General features: G+C 50.1%; 2 protein-coding genes across 7 annotated transcripts in view; both read right to left on the bottom strand.

Annotated features, from left to right (window-relative positions):
• plpp1a (phospholipid phosphatase 1a) overlaps window positions 1-11,370 on the bottom strand; it is a 26,920-nt gene extending 15,550 nt beyond the window's left edge. For 2 of the 6 annotated variants that reach the window (XR_013935873.1, XR_013935874.1), the window contains exons 1-2: window positions 10,893-11,171; window positions 2,043-2,197 (exon numbers count right to left, since the gene is read on the bottom strand). Coding sequence is in view for 3 of the 6 variants with exons in the window: in XM_080477562.1 (XP_080333688.1) it covers window positions 2,043-2,197; window positions 10,893-10,950 (213 nt within the window). In the remaining 3 variants the exon portion in view is untranslated. Of the gene's footprint in view, window positions 1-2,042; window positions 2,198-10,892 lie in introns of all 6 variants that reach the window. The other 4 variants (XM_080477562.1, XR_013935875.1, XM_080477563.1 and 1 more) reach the window with 4 other exon arrangements.
• Window positions 11,371-13,839: 2,469 nt separating this feature from the next.
• The window catches only part of csgalnact1a (chondroitin sulfate N-acetylgalactosaminyltransferase 1a), a 36,469-nt gene continuing 29,996 nt past the window's right edge, over window positions 13,840-20,312 (bottom strand). The window contains exons 5-8 of the mRNA XM_080477552.1: window positions 18,469-18,647; window positions 16,391-16,485; window positions 16,137-16,218; window positions 13,840-14,444 (exon numbers count right to left, since the gene is read on the bottom strand). Of these exons, the coding sequence (XP_080333678.1) occupies window positions 14,167-14,444; window positions 16,137-16,218; window positions 16,391-16,485; window positions 18,469-18,647 (634 nt within the window). The 3' untranslated portion in view covers window positions 13,840-14,166. The remainder of the gene's footprint in view (window positions 14,445-16,136; window positions 16,219-16,390; window positions 16,486-18,468; window positions 18,648-20,312) is intronic.

The raw sequence follows: 20,312 nt of genomic DNA, 5'->3' as shown, positions 1-20,312 counted from the left end.
GCAGAAGGTCTAACGCTGGATTAACAGCAGCAGAACGTCTAACGCTGGATTAACAGCAGCAGAACGTCTAACGCTGGATTAACAGCAGCAGAACGTCTAACGCTGGATTAACAGCAGCAGAAGGTCTAACGCTGGATTAACAGCAGCAGAACGTCTAACGCTGGATTAACAGCAGCAGAACGTCTAACGCTGGATTAACAGCAGCAGAACGTCTAACGCTGGATTAACAGCAGCAATGCTAAAGTCATCCAGCACACTTGACGTCAAAAACAAAAGCATTTAATCCAACTGGGGGACAGGAAAAGTCTGGATTCACTGGAGGAGAAACTGGTTTTAATCTGTTCCAGATTCGTCGGACGGATTCTGTCCTGATGTGAAAATAAAAGATTCTAAAGGAAAAGTGAGGAGAAGTCCTTGTTTTTCTTTTCAGACTCGGACTTCCTCTACAAGACAACGTCAAACAGAGATTCTGTTTCAGGAAAGTTTCACGTTTACATGATTTAGAGAACGATGTCAGGTCACACCTCAAAAATGATGCAGTGAGCATGCCAGGCCACAAGGTGGTGCTGTTCATTTTAGTACTGAAACCACATGCATGGACGCACACACACACACACACACACACACACACACACACACACACACACACACACACACACACACACACACACACACACACACACACACACACACAGCAGAGAACAACGAGCTCTAAACATGAACAACAGGAGAACATGGACCTTCCAGAGGACAGACCACCACGTTGGATTGTTATCACAGTGACTGTCAAAATAAAACTACCAAGTTATTATGGTGACTGTCAAAATAAACCTACCAAGTGGGATCGTTACCTTTTGTTATGTTTTATTATATTTGTTCTCCCTGTTGTCCTCACATCCTTCACAGCAGCGGCCATTGTGAACGTTGAACAATCTCCAGTTGCTCCACCTTCCAGGTCATCCAGCTCCACCTTCCAGGTGGAGCTGGATGACGGAGTGGAGTGTAAACATTGTGTGACAAATGGGTGAAGTAGAATAATTGACCCTAAATGTAGGGATGAGAATTAAAACGCCCAGATTAGCGAGTAACATTTCATTTTGTTTCGTCTGAAAGCCGAGACATCAGGACTAACGAGGGACATAATACTGTCCAGAGTATGAAGTATTTCTGCTCCACAGACGTTGGCTGCATTAAGGTTTTTGGGGTAAAAAGTGTTTAATTCAGTGTTTTGCTGATATTAATCTGACTGACGAGGCGTCTGGGTCGGCTGGTCTGGTTGGACGTCAGTGTCCTGCTCTGGACGAGACGGAGCTGCAGCTTCATTCTACCGGATCGGGCTCTGAGCTTCCCTTCTTTTATACGGACTCGTCTCGCGGGGAATATCTGACGCCCCCCAGCAGGCGCCCCCCAGCAGGCGCCCCCCAGCAGGCGCACACCCACCAGGCGCCCCCCAGCAGGCGCCCCCCAGCAGGCGCCCCCCAGCAGGCGCACACCCAGCCAATTACCACAGTGATGCTTATTCTTATTATTATTATACGGGGCGTGGGGGCATGGGGGCGGGCGGCGTGGGGGCATGGGGGCATGGGGGCGTGGAGGCGTGGCGGCATGGGGGCACGAAGGCATGGCGGTGTGGGGGCGTGGCGGCATGGGGGCCTGGGGGTGTGGCGGCACGGGGGCATGGCGGCGTGGGGGTGTGAAGGCATGGCGGAATGGGGGCGTGGTGGCATGGGGGCGTGGGGGTGTGGCGGCACGGGGGCGTGGCGGCACGGGGGCATGGCGGCGTGGGGGTGTGAAGGCATGGCGGAATGGGGGCGTGGTGGCATGGCGGCTTGGGGGCTTGGGGGCGTGGTGGCGTGGCGGCATGGGGGCGTGGCGACGTGGTGGCATGGCGGCATGGCGGCATGGAGGCGTGGAGGCGTGGCGCCTTGGGGGCGTGGTTGCGTGGCGGCATGGGGGCGTGGCGGCATGGGGGCGTGGCGGCATGGGGGCGTGGCGGCGTCAGCATATTTCCCCGCGAGCCGCCCTGAGTCGGTCCTACTCACACAGCTAATGGGCAGGCTGAAGCCCACGGTGTAGAGCACCGTGGAGGTGACGGTGCCATGGTGGAACGGGTACCTGATGCTGTCGTCACTACAGAAAAAGCCCCTCTGGTAGGGGCGGAGCTTCCCCAGGTTAAAGGCCGCCAGAGGCAGGCCTCCTGTGGAGGGACAGATTGGTCACAGAGGGAAAGGAGGCGGGATTTCTTTCTTCAACAAGTTCATGTGTTCATTTCAAGACGAATCAATAAAGGGTAGAGCGTCCTGCTGCCGGGGACGTGAAGATCATCGTCCTCAAGAGACGCTCAGAAAATGGCGGACGTGCTTCACCCGTCCACAAACCTTTTACCGCCGTTACTCACCGTAAGACGAAGGAAGCTTGAGCTGCAAACTAAAACAAACATCACACAATATCACAATACTCACTTTCAATTTAGAGCAGAGGACAGACTCGGATTGGTATCACCGTGACTGTCAAAATAAAACCACCTGTCGGATTGGTATTACCGTGACTGTCAAAATAAAACCACCAGTCGGATTGGTATCACCATGACTGTCAAAATAAAACCACCAGTCGGATTGGTATTACCGTGACTGTCAAAATAAAACCACCAGTCGGATTGGTATCACCGTGACTGTCAAAATAAAACCACCTGTCGGATTGGTATCACCGTGACTGTCAAAATAAAACCACCAGTCGGATTGGTATTACCGTGACTGTCAAAATAAAACCACCAGTCGGATTGGTATCACCGTGACTGTCAAAATAAAACCGCCTGTCAGATTGGTATTACCGTGACTGTCAAAATAAAACCACCAGTCGGATTGGTATTACTGTGACTGTCAAAATAAAACCGCCTGTCAGATTGGTATTACCGTGACTGTCAAAATAAAACCGCCTGTCGGATTGGTATTACTGTGACTGTCAAAATAAAACCGCCTGTCGGATTGGTATTACTGTGACTGTCAAAATAAAACCACCAGTCGGATTGGTATTACTGTGACTGTCAAAATAAAACCACCAGTCGGATTGGTATCACCGTGACTGTCAAAATAAAACCGCCTGTCAGATTGGTATTACCGTGACTGTCAAAATAAAACCACCAGTCGGATTGGTATCACCGTGACTGTCAAAATAAAACCACCAGTCGGATTGGTATTACTGTGACTGTCAAAATAAAACCGCCTGTCAGATTGGTATTACCGTGACTGTCAAAATAAAACCGCCTGTCGGATTGGTATTACCGTGACTGTCAAAATAAAAGTACCCAGTCCCAGGAGAATGTGGACTGAGATTCATGACACGACGGAGGAAACTGTTCTGAGCATGTGCAGAACTGTTCACTACTACTCGCAGTGTTTATACAGTTTACACGGAAACGGAGCCTGAGTGTTTTTCCCCGTTTCCATGGAGACGGAACGTTTTCACAAAGTTTTGAAATGAAAGTTTTGCGTTTTCTCTTGAGAATGTTGTGGCGTAACGCAGAATTTAGCTGGAGGGCAACGGTGCAACAGAACAAAGGCTCAAACTCCCCGAACAGCCAGAACAACCGTTCATCCCCTCAAACAGAGCGTATAGAAATATATAGCCACAACTTGATTTTCATCAGTGGCTCAATATAATGTCGAGAACTTCATCTCTTCTAGAGCGGCGCTGTCATACGAGAGGACGTCACTGGATTCATGGAAATGGGCTTTATGTTGAAATTGAAGTCATTTTCAGTAGTAATTGTTTGGTTTTGTAGAAATATGGACATTTTCACTACATGTATTGTATTCTGCACAACAACAAAGAAAAACTTTCAATTCAAAGTTATTTATGAGATTGGGCTGTTTGCCTCAGATTAACTGACTCGTGGAGGTTCTGGAGCTCTTTCATTGGCTGGACAGGAAACGTGGGATGGACCTGAACTATGAGGGTTTTCCTGTGACTGAACGGAGCTGCTCCCACATTGGTCCACTCAGCAGAGCGATAAGCTGCTCCAGGCTCCACCGGCCAGTCGGATCAGCTGGCCGCACATTCCATCAGATTAATTCATAGAACAGAAATATCCTTCAGGCAAGGCAGCGAGCAGGAACCACACACACAACCAGGACAGGCTGTTGGTGGGAATACCGTCTATACCGCCTCCAGATTAAAGCATCACAAAGATAACAGGCTGTGCTGATTGGTTGTCAGCCCTCATTCCTCTACATGATTGGACCGTTGCACATTAAAGCAGAGGGCAAAGGTCAAAGGTCACTTAATGAGTGAGGACATACACATTGACCTGACGGGCTGCAGCAGCTGCAGACGACACACACACACACACACACGCACGCGCACACACACACACGCACGCACGCACGCACGCACGCACGCACGCACGCACGCACACACACGCACGCGCACGCGCACGCGCACACACACACACACACACACACACACACACACACACACACACACACACACACACACACACACACACACACACACACACGTTAGAATAACTGCAGCTAAACAGCTTCACACAAACAGAAAGGAGGAGTAATCTGCATCTTTCCAATGTAGTAAACTGAGATTCTCTCCCTCAGAATCTGGATTAACAACAATAACATCAGTTCATTGGCTCTGACTGTTGCACATCAAATCAAATCAATCCTAATCTTAGAGATAATCTCATGATCCTCACATTAAAAGGTGAACTTTAATCCTGAGTGACTGTAAATAGAAGCAACTGTTTGGCACATTGGAGTTCAGAGGCCATATGCTCTCTAATCCCACCCGGACCAGGACCATAGAGCCATAACAACCTTTAAATTCTAATCTTAACTTTTTCTTTGTTGTGGCGCAAAGCAAGAATTATGGAAAATGACTATAATCTCAACATAAAGCAAACATCCCTGAATTAGATGGACAATTCTACTGGAGCCAGAACAGAACCCTGTGGTACACCATAGTGAACAAACGTAACAACAACCATCAATGAGGAAGATTGTTTTGATTTCAGAAGTAATTCCAAGTCCAATCTCAACATCTTAATGAAACCTGGTGCAAAATACAGTGAACCGTCTGTTAACCTTCTCCTGCAGCTGTTGCATTCTGGGTATTTTTCTGACCTCCCCCTGACAGCGTGACTTCAAGGCTAAATGCTGCTTTGATGTCTTTCATGACGTCTCAGATCTCAGCTCGGCTCTCCTGTCGCTACTCTGAAGAAAATCAATGTTTTCTTTGAATTGTTTAAAATTTCCTCGATGGTTTGGAAGATTGGAGCTTCTAGCGGAGAGTTTTGGCCACGAGCCTGATGTGTGACGCCCCGACTTGGAAACACAATCATAGAGCGGCGAAGAAGACGGCTCATATACAAGATGGAGGTGCTGACTGAGCTCCTTCTGTCCTCCTGTAACGGCGTCGCTCCAGAGAGCAGAGGACACCTCACTTTAACCCTGCATCCAGGATGTTTCCACTGCACTGGTCCACCTGGACGCTCCTCTGCTTCAGCTCTGGACTACAGGTACAGGTACAGGTACAGGTACAGGGACAGGTACAGGTACAGGTACAGGGACAGGTACAGGTACAGGTACAGGGACAGGGACAGGTACAGGTACAGGTACAGGTACAGGTACAGGTACAGGTACAGGTGGGACGGTGTGGAGCAGTGCAGCACTGCGGAGAGCAGCCTCTGTCTCCTCGCAGATTCCTGGCTGTAATCTAATAATCTAATTCAATCAGTCGACTTAATCCCAGGGCTGCTCACTGCACTGCTCTGGAGCAACGTACAGAACATCTGGAAGGTTCACCATCAAAAACCGAATCTAAAACTGGTTTGATCTTCAGTTGGAGTCTGATAACCGTTTAGAATTAGGATTAATAGTGATAAAGAACATGAATACTACAATACCACATATTTAGGGTGAAATGTACCTCAATTAATTGAGGAGAAAACGCAAAATCTTTTTTGTGTTTTGAGGAAAGAACAACAATGTTTGATCCCCGGAGAGTTCAGCTGGTAGAGCGTCAGACTCTCAGTCTCTAGGTAGAGGGTTCATGTCCCCCGCTGGGCGCCACCTTCCTCTGGGCTCTCCACCTTCCTGTGGGCTCTCCACCTTCCTGTGGGCTCTCCACCTTCCTGTGGGCTCTCCACCTTCCTGTGGGCTCTCCACCTTCCTCTGGGCTCTCCACCTTCCTGTGGGCTCTCCACCTTCCTCTGGGCTCTCCACCTTCCTGTGGGCTCTCCACCTTCCTCTGGGCTCTCCACCTTCCTCTGGGCTCTCCACCTTCCTGTGGGCTCTCCACCTTCCTGTGGGCTCTCCACCTTCCCCTGGGCGCCACCTTCCTCTGGGCTCTCCACCTTCCCCTGGGCTCTCCACCTTCCTGTGGGCTCTCCACCTTCCCCTGGGTGCCACCTTCCTCTGGGCTCTCCACCTTCCTGTGGGCTCTCCACCGTCCTCTGGGCTCTCCACCTTCCTGTGGGCTCTCCACCGTCCTCTGGGCTCTCCACCTTCCTGAGGGCTCTCCACCTTCCTGTGGGCTCTCCACCGTCCTCTGGGCTCTCCACCTTCCTGTGGGCTCTCCACCTTCCTGTGGGCTCTCCACCGTCCTCTGGGCTCTCCACCTTCCTGTGGGCTCTCCACCGTCCTCTGGGCTCTCCACCTTCCTGTGGGCTCTCCACCTTCCTGTGGGCTCTCCACCTTCCTGTGGGCTCTCCACCTTCCTGTGGGCTCTCCACCTTCCTGAGGGCTCTCCACCTTCCTGTAGGCTCTCCACCTTCCTGTGGGCTCTCCACCTTCCTGTGGGCTCTCCACCTGCAGGAAGGTTCTTCATGGTGCAATGTGATCTGGGTGACGGTGCTCAGACTGACACCCCCACCACCCGGAAACGGAGAAGAGGGAGGAGATGGAGGGATGATGGATGATGGATGGATGATGGATGGATGGATGATGGATGGACAATGTTTGTCTGTGTGGGGTCATGACTCTCACACCAGATTATCCTGGACTTGGTAGTTTTATTTTGACAGTCACCATGTCTGTGTTCTCCTGTTGCTCTAGCTCATTGTTCTCTGCTGTGTGTGTGTGTGTGTGTGTGTGTGTGTGTGTGTGTGTGTGTGTGTGTGTGTGTGTGTGTGTGTGTGTGTGTGTGTGTGTGTGTGTGTGGCTTCATTACATAAACAACCAACAGCACCAACTAGTGGCCTGGTGTGCTAACTACATCATTCTCACTGTTTTTGCCGTTGCTATGGAAACAATGTGAGCTACTTGAGGTAGATTTTTCACACATTAGTGTGTTTTGAAAGAAAAAACAACTTTTGGAATCATAAAACTCAACAAATATTTTCCAAACAGGCTATTCTTGTCTTTGTGGAAAAGATCGCTCCCTGCAGCTGCAGAACATTTCGTCCCAGAGGGAAATCTTTTATTTTGAGAGCGGCATGACGCTCTGCAACGGGAAACTAACCCTTTATGAGTCATCGTACAAATCCAGCATTCGTGATCACGTGGAAGAGCCGCTGGAGCACCGATTACAAAATAAAGCGTTACGGTAGAAACAATAGTAGAAGTGATCACATGTGGCAGGACAGGGGGTCGGGGGGTCGGGGGCTCGTGGGGTCGGGGGGTCGGGGGGTCTGGGGGTCGAGGGCTCGAGGGCTCGGGGGCTCGGGGGGTCGGGGGGTCGGGGGCTCGTGGGGTCGGGGGGTCGGGGGCTCGAGGGCTCCGGAGGCTCGAGGGCTCCGGAGGCTCGGGGGGTCGGGGGGGTCGGGGGCTCGAGGGCTCGGGGGGTCGGGGGCTCGAGGGCTCGAGGGCTCGAGGGCTCCGGAGGCTCGGGGGGATCGGGGGGTCGGGGGCTCGAGGGCTCGGGGGGTCGGGGGCTCGAGGGCTCGAGGGCTCGAGGGCTCGAGGGCTCCGGAGGCTCGGGGGGTCGGGGGGTCGGGGGCTCGTGGGGTCGGGGGCTCGAGGGCTCGAGGGCTCCGGAGGCTCGGGGGCTCGTGGGGTCGGGGGGTCGGGGGCTCGGGGGCTCGGGGGCTCGTGGGGTCGGGGGGTCGGGGGCTCGGGGGCTCGTGGGGTCGGGGGGTCGGGGGCTCGGGGCAGTTTCAGACCTGCTGTGTGACGGCGTGCCACTTGTTGAAACATGTGGTCACTTTCCACTCTGAAGCTCCTTTATTGTGAAAGCTTCTCACAAGCGTCATAAACTGAGCCCAGGAAATCTGATTTTAAGGTTTTGTGGCCTAAATGTGCCTGAAAGCCATAAAATGAACGATGAGTTCTGTAATCCAGCATCGGGGGACGTCTTCAGTCAGATTAGCACAGATCCAGTGATTTTACTGGCGCTGAAGTTTAGTTTAGTTTTGAAGCTTACAACTGGAAAAGTTGTGCAATGTCACAAAGGAAACGTACTAAATTAGTAAATTAGCGACAGATCAGTGACGTGAGTGTGTAAAAAAATCCTTTTAGAGGAAAAGATGGGATTTGATTGATTAGAAAGATCCAATGAAAACAGAAGGAGCCCCAACAGGCTTCCCTGGGGTACACCACCATCTCATAACTAAACTTTTTGTTCAACCATTTTAACTAACACTACGTGAACTATTTGCTTTTTCAAAGAGAAACAAATAAAAACACGAGAATAACAATGCAGCAGTTTAAAAATACTGTTCCTCTCACAATGATTTCTTATTTTTCTTGTAAACATCTCTTACTGGACTCAAACAAGCGCTCACACACTTTGTACTTCAGATAAATATCTAAATGACTCTGGGAAGCATCTTTAAGGTATCCTAACTTAAGTTAGGGTACCTCTGTTACCGACGGGTTCAAACAGCATCAAAGACCAAGAACAATTAATATTCAACCCTTCGTATCAAATGATATCAGGATTTGTTTACAAAAGTACTTGTGGTAGTGTAACTTTTATATACTACTTTCTTTTTGACTGAGACATGCAGATACAATACAGGTAAATTAAAAGTAAAATATAGTATAAATATTCACGACTCTTTCTAACTCTATGATTCCAGTCATTTCTTGTGGGAATCAAGGTGAACATCATATCGATCTACTTTGTTCATAATACTTTAAGTAGCAATTTGCAGTATTTGTACTTTTAAGAGTATTTGTTAAGTAAAGTAATTTTACTCATGCTTAACTGCAACTTAATCAAGGATATATGATAAATAAGATAAATCCCAGGAGAATTTGGACTGGAAGTCATGACAAGGGCAGGGCGGGGCGGGGCATCACGGGGCAGGGCAGGGCGGGGCGGGGCGGGGCGTCATGGGGCAGGGCAGGGCGGGGCGGGGCGTCATGGGGTGGGGCGGGGTGGGGTGTCACGGGGCAGGGCAGGGCGGGGCGGGGCATCACGGGGCAGGGCAGGGCAGGGCGGGGCGGGGCATCACGGGGCAGGGCAGGGTGGGGCGGGGCGGGGCGTCATGGGGCAGGGCAGGGCGGGGCGGGGCGTCATGGGGTGGGGCGGGGTGGGGTGTCACGGGGCAGGGCAGGGCGGGGCGGGGCGTCATGGGGTGGGGCGGGGCGTCATGGGGTGGGGCGGGGTGGGGTGTCATGGGGTGGGGTGTCATGGGGCAGGCCGTCACAGGGCAGGGCATCACGGGGTGGGGTATCACGGAGTGGGGCGGGGTGGGGTGTCACGGGGTGGGGCGTCACGGGGTGGGGTGTCACAGGGCAGGGCAGGGCGGGGCGGGGCGTCATGGGGTGGGGTATCACGGGGCAGGGCAGGGCGGGGCGGGGCGTCATGGGGTGGGGTGGGGTGGGGTGTCACGGGGTGGGGCGTCACGGGGTGGGGTGTCACGGGGCGGGGCATCACGGGGCAGGGCAGGGCGGGGCGGGGCGTCATGGGGTGGGGTATCACGGGGCAGGGCAGGGCGGGGCGGGGCGGGGCGCCATGGGGTGGGGTGTCACGGGGCAGGGCATCACGGGGTGGGGCATCACGAGGTGGGGCGTCATGGGGTGGGGTGTCACGGGGCAGGGCATCACGGGGTGGGGCATCACGGGGTGGGGCATCATGGGGTGGGGTATCACGGGGCAGGGCACAGCGACTTCTGAAGCTCTAAGTATTTTCGTCACTTCTTCCTTTTTAATTTACGTGATTTTTAAAATCATAAGTTATTACTGAGAGAAAATATACATTATTATTATTATTATTACTGATGATTGGTTATTCCTATTATCTTATTATTACTATTATTATTACATTAGTAGTAGTAGTATTACTGTTATGATCATTAATAGTTTTTCTCATATTAGTAGTACTGGCATTATTGTTTTATTTGTAAAATGTACAAAATATAGAAATACACAACTATTTATCACAAACACTTCTTAAGAGTATTTTTACATTCTGTAGCCAAGAAAGAAAAGAATCCTCCATCAAATACAAAACTATACATACAAAACCGCTTGTTGTGCAACTTTTATAAACTTTACAGTGAGAATCCTCTCAGATGTTTGAGAGTAGAATTACTTTATTCCTTTAGGGATTACACATGCCAATAATTAAGATAAAGCTTTGTTATAAACAAGGCAATTGAATTCAGGTAAAATGAAGTGTTGGAATAGTACTCATACTAAGAATAAGTAACTTTCAGGGCCATTACCACCTTAGTTCATACTAAAAAACTGCATCATAAAAGAGACAAACATGAAAATCAGCGACCAAACAATGATGAGATTAAAAGAGAAGCTAAAAGGTTAAAACCGTGTGAAGTGAGTGAAGTGGACTAGTCACCCCTCCCTTCCTCACGGCCAGGCTCAACAGGGGAAGAGGAGAATTACAATGAAATGAGATTATATGAGATTATATGAGATTATATGAGAGGAGCACAGTGCAGGTGCTTTTCTTCTTCATCTGATCAGGAGACTCACCCAGAACCAGGCAGACCAGGTCCAGCACCACAAAGGGGATTCCTCTGGTCTCGAACATGTTTCCTCTGCTGCGTCCTCAGATCGAATCCCAGAAAAGTGCGCCAGCAGCGGCTGCGGCTCCTCCGGGGGACGTCGCTGCTGCGCTGCGGCTGCGCTGCGCTGCGCTGCGGCTGCGCTGCGGCTCCCGCTGCTTCCGGATCACTCACACCCCGAATACAGCCTGCAGCGGCGGCTTGAGGACGCAGAGTGAAGCCGGGCTCGGTTCGACCCACAGAGGGCGGTGGGAGGGCGACAAGAGGAGGAAGAGGAGGAGGAAGAGGGGGAGGAGGAGGAGGAAGAGGGGGAGGAGGAGGGGGAGGAGGAAGAGGAAGAGGGGGAGGAAGAGGAGGAGGAAGAGGGGGAGGAGGAGGAGGAAGAGGGGGAGGGGGAGGAGGAGGGGGAGGAGGAAGCGCCTCCCTGTTGTTGTTGTTGTTGAACTGTAGGAAACCTCCGCGTCATGGCGGGTATTTGTTCTTTTTCTTTTTTTACAGCCAGCATATAAAAGCTCCGCTCCCTCCCACGGCGGCCCGGGGGGGTCGTGAGGACACCTGCCCGCTGCGGAGCTCGTGCAGCCGGGGAAAGCCGGGGAAAGAGTGGTGCTACACTTCTCTCCGGTTGATGTACCAGCAGCGCCCTCTAGTGTTTAAAGAGTGGTGCTACACTTCTCTCCGGTTGATGTACCAGCAGCGCCCTCTAGTGTTTAAAGAGTGGTGCTACACTTCTCTCCGGTTGATGTACCAGCAGCGCCCTCTAGTGTTTAAAGAGTGGTGCTACACTTCTCTCCGGTTGATGTACCAGCAGCGCCCTCTAGTGTTTAAAGAGGGTGCTACACTTCTCTCCGGTTGATGTACCAGCAGCGCCCTCTAGTGTTTAAAGAGGGTGCTACACTTCTCTCCAGTTGAAACTAGAAACAGTGACTCCTGCGGAAAACAGTGAACTGACTCCATATCCAGAATTCCTCTCTGTACTGATACCATAAGAATTTAAAATATATATATATATATTTTTATGTTTGACACCCCTGACTTAGAGTTTGTACTTCACAAATACACAACAAAGAAACAACATGAACACATAGTACAAACATGTTTATTTAAATCTTTTACATGATCAAATTAATAAAGCAAACAATTGAAAATATATATATATTTTTTAAAAAGTGCCTTTTCACGTCTTTGGTCTTTTACCAAAAACAGCTGGTTCTTAGAAGTGCTCAAACATAAAGGAAAACACATTTAAAACTCCCAGATGGTAAAATTGGTTGAATATTTTATTTGACTTTCAGTCTTTATTATTGCACTTTGGATTAACTTCCTAAATTCGACCAATAAAATCAATCAAATTTAAATTAATAGCGTCTCTCCGACTTATCGTCAACATTGGAATTTTACTCTCATATAAAATCAATAATGTCTAACCTCGATATAATCCCAGGTTTAGTTGTGTTGTTGTCTAACCTCGATATAATCCCAGGTTTAGTTGTGTTGTTGTCTAACCTCGATATAATCCCAGGTTTAGTTGTGTTGTTGACATAAACACATAAAGGTCGTTAAGAAATAACTATTATTATTCAGGACATCATGTTTTTCTTTCACTTCATTAATAAAGAGGAACATATAACATTTATGTTCAGGCAGTTTAAGATAAAACATGAGAGCAAATCTAAATAAAGGAATGTGGATTACTGATCAATAATTTAGAACAAATACTTCTAGAAGAGCGTGTCACTTCCCCGTCCATCCTGTGGGTGGAGCTGTTTCCCCACACATCCAGCCTGCAGCGCTGCTCAGCGTTGACTGGAGTTCATGTTTGATTCCCTGAAGGCACAAAGGTCAGAGACGCTTTGGGTCCACACGTCTCCTCCTGGACGGCTTTGAGACAGTCCCACAGCGGGAGCTGGACACGAGGCCGGGCTCCTCCCCGGAAGCCAACCCTCACCTTCAAATATAAACTGTCTTCACATCGTGGATGAAGAGATGGACCCGGATCACCTGGAGTCTGCAGGGCTGCTTTAAAGTTCAAAAGATTATAAAGAGCTTCTCAGTGGGAAGGTTGCAGGTTCGATTCCCCTTCTCACCTCTGTCCACATGTTGAAGTGTCCTTGAGCAAGGCACTGAACTCCAAACTGCTCCCAGTGGAGGGACTGAGCCTCCATTGGTGTGTGAGTGTGATAGAAGCGTGCAGAAGCACTACAGTAGTGAACCCAGTGACGTAATATCTCACAATGACTTTGGCTTTTTTCAATGTAATAACATGCTAATAGTGTAATAACAGTTTATCCAGTTATTACATTTTGCCATCAAAATGTAATAACTGCACTCATCCATCATCCATCCATCATCCATCCATCATCCATCATCATCCATCCATCATCCATCATCCATCATCCATCCATCATCCATCCATCATCCATCCATCATCCATCATCCATCATCCATCCATCATCATCCATCATCCATCCATCATCCATCATCCATCCATCATCCATCCATCCATCATCATCCATCATCCATCCATCATCCATCATCCATCCATCATCCATCATCCATCATCCATCCATCATCCATCATCCATCCATCATCCATCATCCATCATCCATCATCCATCCACACTGACGGGAAGTTGGGTCGAAACGCTGAAAACAATGTAGTTAGCATGCCAGGCCACTAGTGGGTGCTGTTGGTTGTGTTTGGAATGAAAACAACCCACACACACACACACACACACACACACACACACACACACACACACACACACACACACACACACACACACTGGGAGAACACGGACATTCTAGAGGACAGACCAAGTTGGATTGTAATTATGGTGACTCGGAGTGTTTTCAAAAAGTTGCGTTGTAAACCGACTCCAGAAACACGTTTTCACTGAAAAACTTTGTAAACTAAGTCCTGATTTCTGTCATTTGTTTTTATTGAAGTTTCTTGCTGTAAAATAACTTTGAGCTTGAAACTTGGCACTTCTCCGAAGCTAACTTCTGAACTCACGAGTGGAGCGGCGCCGCTTGTTATTGAGAGGCGGCGTCCGACCACAAGGTGAGAAGGTGAAACGTCACCACGGCGTCTGGTTTGGAAGCTCAGATCAGCATCGCTGAGTTTTTACCGCCGACGGGAGAGCGGCGTTCATCTGTCGCTCCAACTCTCAGAGAAGAGTTTCCCTCAGGAGGCGGCGGCGGCGGCGGCGGCGGCGCCAGGTCAGTCCTCCCGCTCTGCGTTCTTCAGGTCTTCTGCTGCTGCTGCTTGCGCAGGTGAGCTTCGATCTCGTGCCTGAAGAAGAGCGCCCCCAGCTGGCTGTACGAGGCCTCGTTCATGGCCTTGGACCGCATACACTTGCTGTACTGGTCCGGCAGCAGCTCGTCGGCGCACTGCTTCTCGTGCCACAGGTGGAAGAGGCTGCGTGACGGCGCCCGGACCACCAGCAGGTGGCTGCGCAGGTACTTCCTGTACAGGTAGACGTCCTCGTCGCCCCAGCCTTTGATGTCGATGTCGAACCCTCCTGAAAACAGAGTGGAGCCGGGGTGAAACCGGGTCCGGTGCCGATCAGAACTTCTGGTCTGTGGACCGACGACACACATGATTCCCAGAATTGTTTATTTAAATGAGACGTGTTTAAAGCTGCGTGTTCAGACACGTGCAGCGCTAACCCTCCTGCACACGCTGGGTTTCCATCACGGCGCCTGAAGCTCCGAGGCTCAACGGAGGATTTAACTGGTTTCTGTGGATCTTCACCTCAAACAATAAAATCCAGATGTGAGGAGGAGCTTGAGCCTGTGAGGTGGGAAACACGCCCTCTTCATAGTATTTATTATCACCTAAAACACAGCGGGACATTAGTAGTAGTAGTAGTAGTAGTAGTAGTAGTAGTAGTAGTAGTAGTAGTTGTAGTAGTATCACAGTTTTCCTCTGGATTTTGTCATTTTGGGGAAAATGTGCTGTTAAAAAAAGAAAATTCACATTTTGTGGGAAGTTTGGATCATTTTCTTGGTTCTGCCGGATTGGAGCCTCTTGCAGGCCACTTTTGGAAACAGTCCTTACCCAACCAGTCCTGACCTAAATACTTTCATGCAAACATTTAGTTTCTTTGACTCGTTTCGGTGAATTAGTCAAACTAACTTCCTTTAAATCAATGAAACCAGTTGTCGGTGGTGAAACAGGCCGAAGGACGAGTATGATGATCAGAGTAACGTCACTATAACAGGATCAAGTATTCTTTTAAACCTTCATTGCAAATTAGAGGAAAACATCTTTTAGCCTACATTTAGTTGTAAATATGTTGTTGTTCATCATTAAAACGTAAATATTAAAATGTATTTCATAAGTAATAAAGATTTTTTAGATATTGCTCCATGTTTGAAAGAAATGATGGTAAGCAGTACTATGTAATGTACATCACATGTTTCACTCATTAAATCTCTACTGATTTAAACAAATACAATGAAAACTACAGGAAAATATACTTTTGATGTTTAACTCTCTGTTAAAAAAAAAAAGGAAAAATATGATTAAATCATTATGCATGTGGCATTTATAAGTGAAATAAACTTCCAGTTGTAATTTGGTTTTATTTTAGTCTATTGATGATCTGCAGGTAATAATGAACTCCATAAACTGAGGCACCAGAACCTACCTGTGGGACGGTTTGACCACCTCAGGACATAAGACGGCATTAGTATTTCCCCCAGAAGTACTTCTGGTCTTTTTGGAGTTGTACTTTATAACTTGATGCAGCTATGAGTCAACATTTACATCTGTGTGTGTGTGTGTGTGTGTGTGTGTGTGTGTGTGTGTGTGTGTGTGTGTGTGTGTGTGTGTGTGTGTGTGTGTGTGTGTGTGTGTGTGTGTGTGTGTGTGTGTGTGTGTGCGCTCTGAATTTGACTGCAGCCTCTAATTGATTTTATTTTGAAGGGACTCTAAGTTGAAGTCAATGTGTCTTCAGAGCTGCTCTTCCTGTACTGAAGGACAGGGGGCGATGTGGGGCGATGAGCTAAACTAATGAATCTGCTGCTGAAGCTCAAGCTGCTTCCAGTGAGGAAGAGTAGCGCCATCCAGAGGCAGTGTGTGTTGTGTTTTTCACGTCCACTGGCAGTGCAGCTTATTTCTGTGGCCATTTGGAAGAAGAGTTATGTAACCCCTCCTCACCACCCCAGAGCACTGCGTGCTGCGCTCTGCTCTGCTCTGCAGTACTTGCCGATGCTGATGAAGTCGGTCCTGTATTGGCAGGTCATGCCGAAACCATAGTCCCTCCAGAAGCCGGTTTCCTTCTTGATCACCTGGAAAAGAGGAGATCCGAGCGTCAGCTCCACTAAACAGGATCTGTGCACCTCGCAGCTGGAGGGCGGATTATTTCTCAACCTATTATGTAGATGCGGCGCCCCCTGCTGAGCGTGCTGATGTTCTTTTTTAAATGGTTACGGAGGAAGATGCATGTGATTGGTGAGTTACCAGCTGCTGCTCCACAGGCGGGATGTGCTCAGAACCTCCGTAGACCACAGTCGGATGGTACTGACTGAACAGCACCGGGTAGAACACCTTTTTACCTGTGGTGAAGGGGGGGGGGGGGGGGGGGGGGGGGGTTAGAGCAGGGGGGTCAAACATCAGGCCCGAGGGCCTGAAAGAGGCTCCAATCCCCCAAACCAAACAGAAAACTGTAAAAGCTTCAGTTAAACTGTTGATTTTAGAAACAAACTTCTTAAGAGGAGCGACACAATAACACCAAAGAGGCTCTTCCTCCAGAAAGAAGCAGGTTCTAGTTCTGGTCCAGGGCCAGATTTAGCACCAGTTCTTTGTCTTTCCACCACCAAAGCCCCGGTCTATCAGGGGCTAAACCGGTGCTAAGCTGGCCCCACATCGTTGCTGGGCCAGAGCGGGTTCTGACACGCCATTGGCTGGGGGCGGACTTATCGCTACCTATGAGGGGGAAGAGATGCTGAACTGGCTTTCTGAAATCTCCAGCGAACACGGAGCCCCGGGAGGTTATAGAGGAAAAATTATAATAACACAGGGAAGGAGATCATAGATGGCTCCCTCAAATTAATAAAAAGAGGGAACGAGAAAAAGTTTTCCGCGATGGCAGAGCCGTGGCTTTCAATCTGCTGCTGCAGAGTCCCTGCGCTGCCCTGTCAGCTGGTTAGAGCTTTCATTTAGAAGCAGTTTTCCATTTATATTTTTTTCAGGCTTTTCATGGTGACATAATTGTAACTAACTTCACCTCCAGGTCTTGTTTGGCGTTCTGACCGCAGGCTGAGGTCTGCATGAGCCAGCAGGGGGCGCTCCGCTATGAGACGCTCCACAGAACTTCTTTATAATGAAGCCAGACTTTTGGTTCATCAGGAACTACTAAACAAACTACAAACTACTGGAAATGAAAGCTTGGATTTTTTTGGCCACAAAATGAGCCTTTTAATGGCAAAGAGAACTTTAATCAGAGTGGTTACCTAGGTTACCATGGAAACGGCTGCAGAGCAGCGTTCTATCATTCTACACCTCCATTCCTCCATGTTGAAGCTTTTGATTCAGACACGTCCAGAAATAAAGTGAAAGCAGCAGAAAGTCACTATGGAATGTCCAAGAACCACCAATAGAGCGACGAGGAGACTCAATGTCTTCATCGAGGTTCTGGTCAGACTAGATGGAGCGACCCGGACCAAACCACTGGGACAGTCCGTCTCCTGGTTCCTGGATCCTGCCGGCGCTACGTTGGTGGAACCAGTGATGTGATGACGTGGTTCTACTGGCTCCCTGACCATGGAAACACAACCGCTTCTTTGGAGCTGCTCATTAAGACCTGAACTAGAACCTGAACTAGAACCTGCACTAGAACCTGATCCTTTTGGTGGAAAAGCCTTAACTGAGAGCCGAGCTGAGGAATCAGTGACGCTGTCATGAAAGATAGCAAAGCAGCATTTAGCCTCGAAGCCACGCTGTCAGGGGGAGTTTGTAAAAACACCCAGTGTGTTCTGTTCAGTGGGAAATGAGTCCAAATGGCTCTGGAGAGTTGAAGGTTGCCGACCGGTGAGATAGAGCGACGCTTTCTGGAGGAGCGCATTAAAGCAGTCAGAACGACTCCTCATCATTCTGTTACGTTCAAGCACATTTTATCCTGAAATTACTGCTCAGTGACTTCATTTAAAGACGTAAGACTGACGTTGGTCCTGGTCACAGACTGAGATATACTGAAATATACTTTGTTTATGAACTTGTGATTAAAAGATCCACTGCTAAAAGTGCTTAACAATTAAATGGGTCAAATTGAAATGTATCTCGATGATCTTTGATGTCAATTCAAAAGATAAAAACTCAATCAAGTTTAGATGAACTCACCATCATCATGATCCAGTGCAGTTTAATTCGTTTTCCTCTAGAACTGATGCACTGTTTCCCATGTGAGGCTCATTTCCACCACATTTTCGAGTGAAAAACAGACATTTTATTGCCCCGGGGGTCCGTTTTACACGACAACGGTGGTCAGAGCCATTTCCACGATGTAAAGCATCATGACGGGCTGGGCGCCAGGGTCTCACCGGGCTGCGCGTTGAGTCGGCAGGAGTTGAGGAAGTCGGCCGTGAAGTAGATGTCCACATCGCAGAAGAAGAGCAGCACGTTGCCTCCCTTCCAGGCCTGAGCGCCGACGTCCAGACCCCGCCCCCGAGAAAACTCCTCGTCCAGCTGCAGCAGCGTGTAGTTCCTGAAGCTCAGCTCTCTGGACACCAACACACAGAACCACAGGCAGGAGGCAGATTGCAGAGAGACGGAGCTTTAGTTGTCGTTGACAGTCATTCAGAGTGCATTGGCTTCACACGGCCGGCCAGAGGAGAGCGGCCAGAGGAGAGCCGCCAGAGGAGAGCTGCCAGAGGAGAGCCGCCAGAGGAGAGGTGCCAGAGGAGAGCGGCCAGAGGAGAGCCGCCAGAGGAGAGCCGCCAGAGGAGAGCGGCCAGAGGAGAGCCGCCAGAGGAGAGCGGCCAGAGGAGAGCCGCCAGAGGAGAGCTGCCAGAGGAGAGCGGCCAGAGGAGAGCGGCCAGAGGAGAGCTGCGAGAGGAGAGCCGCCAGAGGAGAGCTGCGAGAGGAGAGCTGCCAGAGGAGAGCTGCCAGAGGACAGCTGCCAGAGGAGAGCGGCCAGAGGAGAGCCGCGAGAGGAGAGCCGCCAGAGGAGAGCGGCCAGAGGAGAGCGGCCAGAGGAGAGCTGCCAGAGGACAGCTGCCAGAGGAGAGCGGCCAGAGGAGAGCCGCGAGAGGAGAGCCGCCAGAGGAGAGCCGCCAGAGGAGAGCCGCCAGAGGAGAGCTGCCAGAGGAGAGCTGCCAGAGGAGAGCCGCCAGAGGAGAGCGGCCAGAGGAGAGCGGCCAGAGGAGAGCTGCCAGAGGACAGCTGCCAGAGGAGAGCGGCCAGAGGAGAGCTGCCAGAGGAGAGCTGTCAGAGGAGAGCTGCCAGAGGAGAGCTGCTAGAGGAGAGCTGCCAGAGGAGAGCTGCCAGAGGAGAGCTGCCAGAGGAGAGCTGCGAGAGGAGAGCCGCCAGAGGAGAGCTGCCAGAGGAGAGCTGCCAGAGGAGAGCTGCCAGAGGAGAGCGGCCAGAGGAGAGCTGCCAGAGGAGAGCCGCCAGAGGAGAGCTGCCAGAGGAGAGCTGTCAGAGGAGAGCTGCCAGAGGAGAGCTGCCATCTGATAACGGACCACAGCCGGTTCCTAAGGAATCCCCCAGTTCCTGAGAAACAATGGGATCAAACACTCTCCGGTACCTTCATCTTACTGAGGCCAACAGTGCATCACTTTCCTGAAGTCACAGGCTGGAATATGTTGAGGTAGTATAAGGTACTGAAGTACTGTAGTTCACCTCACAGGAAGAACCCAAGCTGAGCTCTTCCTGAAGCGACACATTAGAACCTCGTTCAGGCGACCTTCCTCGACACGTTGACCAGAGGAACCATCATGGCCGCAGAGCGTCGCCCTGCTGTCTTGTTCACTGGGACATTCCAGAGGGGGACAGACTGGGACGTGTCACTTCGGTGGTTCAAGACAGTGTACGGTGCATGTTGACCACATGTTGCCATGGAAACAGACCCTTCAATCCAATGATGCGGTTTCCTCCAATCATAAGAAATGTTTGAGCAGCTCCTGTAGATGGCGCTGTTTGAACAGCTCTGCTGAAGCAGAGAGAAGTGACTGGTGGGACATCCAGCCGGGATTCAAGGTTCCCCTCGGGGGTTAATACAGCTCCAGAATCAGAACAGATCAATCAATACATTGGGACAAAGGGCCAACCCGTTGTGTCTACGAGGTCATGACCTAGAACCCTCCATCACCTGGACTCATGCACCTCGGAGGCGGAGTCAGCTTCCTGTCATGGCCCAAAGTCCACAGATTCTTGTGGTACAAGT

Source organism: Lipophrys pholis (genome assembly GCF_963383615.2).
Source record: "Lipophrys pholis genome assembly, chromosome: 12".
NCBI lineage: Eukaryota > Metazoa > Chordata > Actinopteri > Blenniiformes > Blenniidae > Lipophrys > Lipophrys pholis.
Note: the sequence above shows the minus strand (reverse complement) of the source record. Positions and strands in the feature narration are given on the sequence as shown.